The following is an 8,879-nucleotide window of genomic DNA, read 5'->3' as shown; positions in this document are numbered from 1 at the left end:
TAAAAATTCTGATGGTACATTCTAAATGTTTGTTCTATTAACAGTTAAAATTCTTGCGTTTAGATTTTAAATGTGTCTTTATATGAAACTGACTCTACATGTCTTATTAATAACATATTTCCCTTACTGGAGCCATGAACTTTAACAAAACATGATTGCTACATGATTAAATATGTAAATGTTTAACATTTTCAAATTTTCATGACAACGTTTGAGCACCATTTGCACCTGACAATACATCACTAGTAATAAAAAGGCAGTCATATTTTTTTAAATAGTCAAGCTGTTTTAATTCCATAAATTTTGAACTCACTGTTGCACATACCAGAACATGTTCCAAGCTGCAGTTCATTATTAATATCACTTCTTAGTTCCCCTGACAAATCTGATGACATGCTTGAGATCGGCGTTTGATGGTATGGTACCGAGTAGTCTGTCAATGAAGGTGGAATAGCAGCAGGATCAACTGAAGTCACACGGGGCAACCTTACAGAAGATGGCTAATACACGAGAACCCCTTTGTTTGGGCTGCTTTGTGTTACTGACATAAAGATTCATCTCCTTTTAGCAGGGGGGCCCCCCTCTTCATCAGAAGACCTTTCTATTGGTAGGTCAGTCACATCCATTTTCTTCTTCCTTGCCTGACTGGCTGGAATCTCTGAACTATGCTTACTGGGGGCCACTATCACTCTTGTGTGAATAGTGGGGTCTAAAATCAATGAACAATTCTTAGTGTGTTGGAGGACACGTGAACTTTCTATTTCTGTACCCTGTTGGCTGGATCCTTCCTTAGCTCCTTTCTTTGGTCTCAGTGGATACCAACGGCCATCTTTTTAGAATTTGATCATATCTACATCGGAACAGTTATTGAGAATGTCCATTAAAAGCCCATCTAAAATTAAACTTTCATAGGCAGCTTCTTTTTTACACACAGGACATACCCAGGTGGGATTCTTCTCATTCATTTGCAGATATAAGGCAGCATCAAAACACTGTAGATGTATACAAGTCTCTGCTCGGCATGGGTTTGTCAACCTCATTTTCCCTAATGGGCATATCAAGGATACCGCAAGGTCAGTTATAACAATTTCACTTTCAAGGTCTGCAGTAAATATTTCTTTAATTCATGCTCTAGAATGATCAGCTTTTCTAATACCTTTACTTTTTAATCTCTTTAATAACGTGGCTGATGTGAGCTGTCGTACAAGATAGGCAGACATGGAGTAATTCTTTCCCATGTTTGATGACCAAAAGATGGAAATCTGGTTTGGCACAGCTGAAGATAACCTAACTAAAGATGTAATATTCACAGTGTGTCCAGGGCACCTCTGTTTAATCACTGCATTAGGAGGTGGCGGTGGTGTTGCGTATTTAGATGAAGGAACAAGCTTCCCGTTTACTTTTATAGATAAATTCTCGAGATAGCCATCTTTTTGAGGGCAACTTGTCTCTGCCAAGCAAAGTCTCAGCTGAACTTGGGCTCTATAATTTTTCCCACCATCTGGCATACGAATTCTGGATATGCATATCTCTATAACCTGTTGAGGGGTCAGAGTAAGAATAAACAACTCCTCTTGAGACCGTTCAATACTTCTTTGAGCTAAACTCGTGGGCTCGACGAGAACATCAAGCACATCATAAAAGGGCAAGTTTTTTAACTGCACATCAGGATGGGCAGGAGGGATTGGAGGACATGGCTCCTGCATCTCAAGCATGGGCTTAGTATCTTGAAGCAACACAGAACCAACAGGGAAGGACGGGGAGAGATGTCACAGAAGTGGAAGGCAACCTGTGGATTCCAGCACAGCCAGGTCAGGTTCTACAGGTGATGAGCTACCAGCCAAACTGAAAATTGAAGATCTGAACGTGGATAAATCAAAAGGTCCTTCAGGAGTTTGTGGGTACCGGTGTCTAGGATGCAATTCTCGAGTTTTATTTTTTAATTCTTTGTAGATGAATTAATTCTTATTTTATTTTTTAAATTCCACTTGGATCTAGTCCATTTCTAAGGCTTATGGGATGAACTTTGGTTTACAGAGGAAAAGTTGTAGTTAACGTTAGGATGCTCAGGTTCCAACGTGTCATCTAGGAGACCAACTATACACTTTAAACACAATAATGAACACTGCAAACACTAAAAGGAAATGAAACTAAGCACCAGAACTAGCTAAACAGAAAAACCACAAAAGCAATTTAAATGTTAAGCATGCTATTCAGGAGGGAAATACTGTGCTAGCACCATCTATACAAAAACTACTAAAACAGACCCTGGTTTGTAGCTTACAGAGGACTAGGATTTCTGCCCTCTGGGCTCATTGAAATAAGGCAGGGAGCCCAAAAGTACCATAGGAGTCCAGGTCAGAGGATACCCTGGAAGAGAAGGGGGATTTAGGAACCCCAAGCCAATTCAAGAGTAAAAAAGCAAAGTAAACAGCTACAGAAGATCCCAAGCACTGGGTAGAGCTTGAACCAAGAGTGCGGTGGGACCTGGGCAACCCTCAGATCTTGTCCCGTTGTTGAAACAAAATGAAACTCTCTTCCTGACTCATGTGTTTAACAGGACCACCTTTGTTTACCAAACGTTTCTTCCTTTCACCTTCCAGTGAAGGGAGATTAGATTTACTCTCATATTAATATGATACCCACTACTGCATTCATTCACACACACCTTCCATTTAAAAAAAAAAATTATTAAACTGGTTCAGTCTCTTAGAAAGTTTTCATTCAGTCCGTTCCTATAGAGATCCTAAGAGGTTCTGAGTCATGTCCTACGTAGAAATAAGGCCTAAGAGGTTCATTAAAAATGACATCGAAAGTAAAGATGTGCGATTTGTCAGCCATGTTATAAAATGAGAGCTCCCCCATCTCATAGTCCAGGAAAACGCCGATGTCTCTGGGCTTCAATTCAGACAAGCGAGGGAGGGGGCTAGCTCCCGTGGCATCATAGTCATTCCCGTGCCGCCTAATCTGCCAGCATCCCTGCGCGGCCGCCGGGCTCCTCAACCTGGTGGACAGAGAATCTTTGCAAACTCCGATCCCCCAATTGGTTTTGTCTCCCACTTCTACCTCCCAGAAATGCCTGCCGGAATGAAAGTATGGAAACCCCAGGACAGCTGTGTTGACTATAAATCTTTTGGGAGAATCAAGAACATCTTGCCTTCTCTCTGTATATTGCACACTTTTTTTATCCTCAGAGACAGTCAGGTTAGGGTGTGCCGTTTCAGGGTCTAGAATGATATCTACTCTAAATGTCTTTGTAATTCTCTGCAAAGCAGAATGCTGGAAAGGAAAACTGAAGCCTTCCTTCCATAACTGATTTGAAAACATTGCTGGTGGGGGCGCCTGAGAGTTCTTGTTGAAACTTTTGACTTGTAACAGCAATTCTGCATCCGTCAGCACCCTGCAGTCTGCTATCTGACTTCGCAGGCCTTTGACTGTGGAATTGTACTCTGAAAATTCGGTTATATTAGCCCTGAGTTTCTTTTCAATCTCCTTTTCTTTATCAGCTAATCTTGAAAAAACCACTTCTCGCTCACATTCTAAAAACTGCCTCGGGAGCTCAGATTCAGAGCGTAATTCCAGCTTTTTGGTTTCCACCTGCTTTCTCAGTTCTGAGCACGTTTTGTTTGGAATGCTTAGTGATTTCTGAGTGTCTGCCAACTGCTTCTTCAGGACCTCAGCGTAACCTCTGAGCTTTTGCCTGTAATGAGAGGCAGCCTCTGCCACGGGCCTCACCTGGTGGCCCTGGTGGTCAGGAGGCTGAGTGCACAGGTGACACAGCAGCTCTAGGTCCTCCTCACAGAAGAGGGTCAGGGCCCTGTTGTGCTTCTCACATAAGGGCGTCTCTCCCTGCTGCTTCTTCTTGCCCCTGGTGGTCTGGGGGGCCTTGGCCGTGTCAGCCATCTTTTCCAGCTGGGTGTTGCTCCTCAAGTCCCTCTCTTGGCATGAGTGACAGCACACAGGGCAAGGGAACCTGTCCTGCAGATCAGCCCAGGACTGCTGGATGCAGAAGCGACAGAAGTTGTGCCCGCATTCAATGGTGACAGGGTCTTTCAGGTTATCCAGGCAGACGGGACAATTGATTTCTGCCGGGAGTTCTGCCAGAGCTGCATCAGACGCCATTGGGCCCTGAAAGAAGGACTGGACTGAGGTGGGTTTCTTCGGGAAGCTGGGCTCTGCAGGGAGAAGTGGATGCGCCGGAAATCTCCGTCCTCACTTTGCTGGTGGCCTGTGAGTCCGGTGCGTCCCCCGACCTTTCAATTCCAGCTGCCAAGAGAAGCTCTTCCCCCAACCTGCAGCCAGTCACAGCTCAGCTGGACAACCACTCCTCCAGATTTGGAAACTCAGAGAATATGCAGCTTTCTTGGTCAGTCGTTACCTCCAGACTGTATAGAAGTCTCACTTCTCTGACCACCAGGTGAGTCTCAAATCTTTGTGAAAACAGAGACAGAAGCATCGATCAGACCTTCAAACCTTAGAGGGAAGATAGGGGAGGGTGGGGGTAAAAGGGAGAGATCAACCAAAGGACTTATATGCAAGCATATAGGCCTAACCCATGGACACAGACAACAGGGGGCATGAGTGGGGGGATAGGCGGTAACGTGGGGATAAGGACACATATGTAATAACTTAATACATTAAAAAAAAAAAAAAAAGAAAAGAAAATCCTCGGTTTCAGGCTCCTCCCCAGCTCAGGTCCTAGTCAGGGCGCTTGCAGTTGGCAACCAATCAGATGTGTTTCTCTCACTTTGATATTTCTCTCCGTCTTTCCCTCTCTCTGGAGCAGGGTGGCTCCTGGACAGATCCTCTCTCAGTGCAAGAAGCCACAATCCTCAACTTTTAATTTGAACCGCAAGGCTACAGCTGCTCTTCAATAAATGCAACGCCCTTATCAGGTCATGCTTGCATCCACTTTTATTCCGCCCAGCAAAGCCTAGCAACAGTGGCCATTCATTGTAGTTCAGAAACCTAAAACTAGAAGAAACCATATTCCTCAGCTCCTCAGAATCCACCATTTTATACCACCCGCGGGCGCAGCTGTTGCCACAGCACCCCTCCGAGCAGCTGCCACCAGGGCCCCCACTGCTGCCTTCAGCAACATTCTGCACTGGGCCTAAGTATATTTTTAAAAGAAAATTCTTAAGTCTGCTTATGTTTAATAAAAGCACATATTACAATAAAATTTTTACAAGAATTGTGCTGCAAGTTCTAATGAGAAGAGAGAAAGTACATGATCTGAAAATGATTATTTGAAAAAAATCTCAAAGAAATCAATTTTCAATGGAAAAGTGGGAATTATTGGACAAAGTCAGAAACAAAGACACTGTTGCTTTATTTTTAAGATCATTTAAAAGTTAAGATCATTTAAAAAAAATTTCAAAATCAGTTAGAGTGCCAAATAATCTGTTGAAATAGCTGAATTATATAAACATATACCTTTGTTTAATAGATAATAAAAAAGAGTATTTTTTTAAAATAGGTTTGCAATAAGAAGCCTATTTATAAGCAAATATGTACTTACTGAAGTTCCAGGTCAAGAGCCAACTGCTACAAGGAAGTTTTTTGTCTCAGTTCTCCTTTGACCACATTTCTCCTAATCCTAAAGCAAAGCGAACCATTTGCTTGTAGGATTTCTATACTTTTGGCATTGAAAACATATGCCTTTCAATGCATTCAATCAGAAAATAAGCATTTTGTGTGAGGGCTACTGTGTCCCATGAACACTGTTATGCAGAGAGATGCAAAGCTGAGAAGCTCATAGCTATCTATGCTCAAGAAGCTCTATTACCTCAGGTACCTTCTTACTCTGGGAACATTATGTCACAGAATTATTTATAAGGATTCCATGAGTTAAATAAATGGCACTTAGCTTAGCCAACAGGAGGAGCTCAACAAAAGATTTTTTTGCTTCTATTTTGGGGGCATTGTATTGCATATGACAAAAGCCTTACTATATTAGAGTGGACTAATTTCCAAATATTTTTGTTCGTTTTAATTTTGTTTGCTTTGCTTTTCTACTTCACTAAATTGTGACTAGGACATATGTTTTCTCCTACAACCTACCTCCATCGGTAGCCTAGAGCTGAAACTTGATATCTGTGATTGAAAGATAAGGAAAGGCAAAAGGAACTAAGGAAGGCAGTCAAGGGAAAGATGTATCAAGTAGGGACATTAAAAAAGAGACTAAAGTACTTCTGCAAGGTAAATTGTTTTCCAGAAAAACTAGAGCAAATATCAATAAACAAAACGTAAAACCATCAAAAATTCTCTTGCTCTTCTGCTTTCAGATACCAGGTGATCTTATGTAAAATCTAGAAAATGAGTGGCAGAGAATGTTTATAATAAGGTTTAGAAGAGAAAACACCAGAATGACATGAAGATAAAAATAAGGAAGATAAAAACAATGGCCAAATAGGAAAATTGGGAGTTATGTCTTTAGTAACTATAGCAAGAAAGATCAAGCAACTTCTATCTCTGTGTGGTTGTTTTGCTACATTTTAAGCTTTTATGAATGACACCAGCAAGGAAGAACCTGTATTGTGCTAGGCACTTGACCAGGATCCTTCCATGCACACTGCTTGTTTATGTCTCATGACAAATCTGTGAGGCACACCTTACATTCCCCATTTTTATAAGCAAGAACTAAACTTTAGGGAAGTCATGCAACTAAAGCTCACAGTTCAAGGACTATTAATGCAAAATTCATCTACATTATTCTTAACTCTCATTCTTGATTGGTTATTGGTCTCTATTTTGTTGCCTACTGAATCTCTTCTGAGGTGCCTGGTTAGCAATGAAGAAAATACAATTCTGGTATATAATATGAATTAATATTTAAATCAGATAGTGTCACTCTTCTACTACAAAAATGCTCCATATCTTCCGACAAAATCTAAACTCATTTAAAGTAGAAGGTTGCCACGATTAGCTGCTGCTTCCTACGTAGCTTCATTCTGTGATGACTGTACAATTTTTACTTAGCATTTTAGAGATGCCAAAATGTTACTAAAATCCTAAAGCATATGTGTGTTCATGAGGTTCCCCCGCAGGGGCTGCCTTTCCCAAGAGTGCTACTTGGCAGACTCCTCGTCATCTTAGGGACTTCATGAGTTTAAGAATTCCACATCCTATTTGTTTAATCATTGTTGAAAAGATAAAAGACATCCAAGTAAAAAGTAATGGACGAGGACTTCCACTTCAATGTGAAAACTGCTTAGAAGTCTTCACTGTCATCTCTAACAAGAGAAAAACTAGAAAACTGAAAAACATACTTTTTGTGGACCCATCAGAGAATTGAGGTTGCAGGGAAAACTGCCACCTTGAAATCTGGAGTCAGGCATGCGCAGAGGGTCACAACCAAGATCTGTTTACCTGCACCAGAAGCCTCCCAAGCAAGGAACAGATATCAAAATAGTCATTTTGACAAGTTCCTGCACTAAGTGTGGACTAGTATGAAAGTGAGAAATGCCTGGGGACTGCAGACTCAGGGGTATTCCCAACATTTGTGGACATGAGCACCAGAATCCCCAACGGGTCTAAACGTTCAAGAAGCAGAACACATTTCTTCATGAAGCTACAAAGTGCAGTGGAAGAGCAATCATGGTGAATTATGCCAGGCTTTTCCATACCGAAGGCCAGCTCCAAGGGGGAAAAGACTGACACTGTTTTCTCCCACTGGAGGAAGGCCATTCTTTCCACTTCAGTCCCCTCTAGACTTTTAACTCAGAGGAGGGTGAAAACCATAGTTAATGGTTAGGTTTTCAAGGAAATAAACCGGAAATGCTGCGGCTATAAAGGGAGCTAGGAAAATGGGAGGAAATGCTATATCCACTTGGGAAATACTATATACACTGAAGATCAGGGCCCAAGACATAGGTCCACTAAAAGACAGAGATTTAATCATAAGATTATAGAAAGCTCTCCCGCACACACACCTTACACACATCCACAAGGTTCATAATGACTATGAGTAACAACTGCAAGAGTTACTTTATAGATATACACAAATTAAGACAATAGACTCAGAATAGCCAAAACGATATTGAAGGAAAAGAACAAAGTGGGGAGACAAACTCAATGTTTGGCCCTTAAATCTATTATTCCACACTTATTACTGTGATTCATGTAAAATTTTATTTCTTTCTCTTTCTGATAATTCCCCATCACACGCAGAACAAATTCCAAACATTTTAGTGTAGCATTCTGGTGCTACATTATATAGCCTTAGAAAAATAGTCAAGTTTAGTGTTCTATTTATCACTTAAAGCATTTATCAAATGCATTTATATAGCAAATGTACCAGGAGACCTATGAACCAGGAGATAATGGTTCCATTCTGGTCAGGGCACATGCCTGGGTTGCTTGCTCGATCCCCAGGAGGAGGCGTGTAAGAGGCAGCCGGTCAATGATTCTCTATCATTGCATGTTTCTATCTCTCTCTCCCTCTCCTTTCTTCTCTAAAATCAATGAAAACATATTTTTAAAAAGATAAAAAGGGAGAGAGATAAGGAGGACCGGAAAGGGAATTACAACTTTATTGTAGGTAGGAAAGGTCTCTGAGACACTGGAACAATGGTCTGGATGAAGTGAGAGCACCAGTTCTTCCTTCAGCTGAATCACAATAACCCTCCAAGATTCAGCTTTTATCTTCTGCAGGAGTAAGGCCTAAATGACCGACACCGTATTGCCCTCACAATTTTGGGTTTCATGTCTCATCTATGTGTTTTCAAAGCTTCCTGTGTTTATAATTCGCATAGCAGTCACTTGGTAAATTAAAAATATTTCAGTATATGTCTGTCACCCTTCAATTACTATCAATCTCTGAGAAGGGAACCATAAAAATTTTAACTCTTGTATACTATTTTTAGCAAAGGTGCTCT

General features: G+C 41.2%; 1 protein-coding gene and 1 pseudogene across 1 annotated transcript; both read right to left on the bottom strand.

Annotated features, from left to right (window-relative positions):
* Nucleotides 1-278: 278 nt before the first annotated feature.
* Nucleotides 279-5,015, bottom strand: LOC139018476 (E3 SUMO-protein ligase PIAS2 pseudogene; annotated as a pseudogene).
* LOC139018248 (tripartite motif-containing protein 75-like) lies at nt 2,725-4,122 on the bottom strand. The gene has a single exon (XM_070426904.1). It carries the CDS (start codon nt 4,120-4,122, stop codon nt 2,725-2,727), a length of 1,398 nt encoding a protein of 465 aa, XP_070283005.1.
* Nucleotides 5,016-8,879: the final 3,864 nt, after the last annotated feature.

This window comes from Myotis yumanensis, unplaced genomic scaffold, assembly GCF_028538775.1.
Source record: "Myotis yumanensis isolate MYYU_CA2020_CCGP unplaced genomic scaffold, mMyoYum1.0.hap1 SCAF_10, whole genome shotgun sequence".
In the NCBI taxonomy this organism is placed as follows: domain Eukaryota; kingdom Metazoa; phylum Chordata; class Mammalia; order Chiroptera; family Vespertilionidae; genus Myotis; species Myotis yumanensis.
The sequence above is the reverse complement of the archived record's forward strand: the minus strand, read 5'-3'. Positions and strand labels throughout refer to the sequence as shown.

What these genes read in the sequence shown, in the direction of transcription:
- LOC139018248 (XM_070426904.1), bottom strand. Translation starts at nt 4,122, where the DNA reads ATGGCGTCTGATGCAGCTCTGGCAGAACTCCCGGCAGAAATCAATTGT.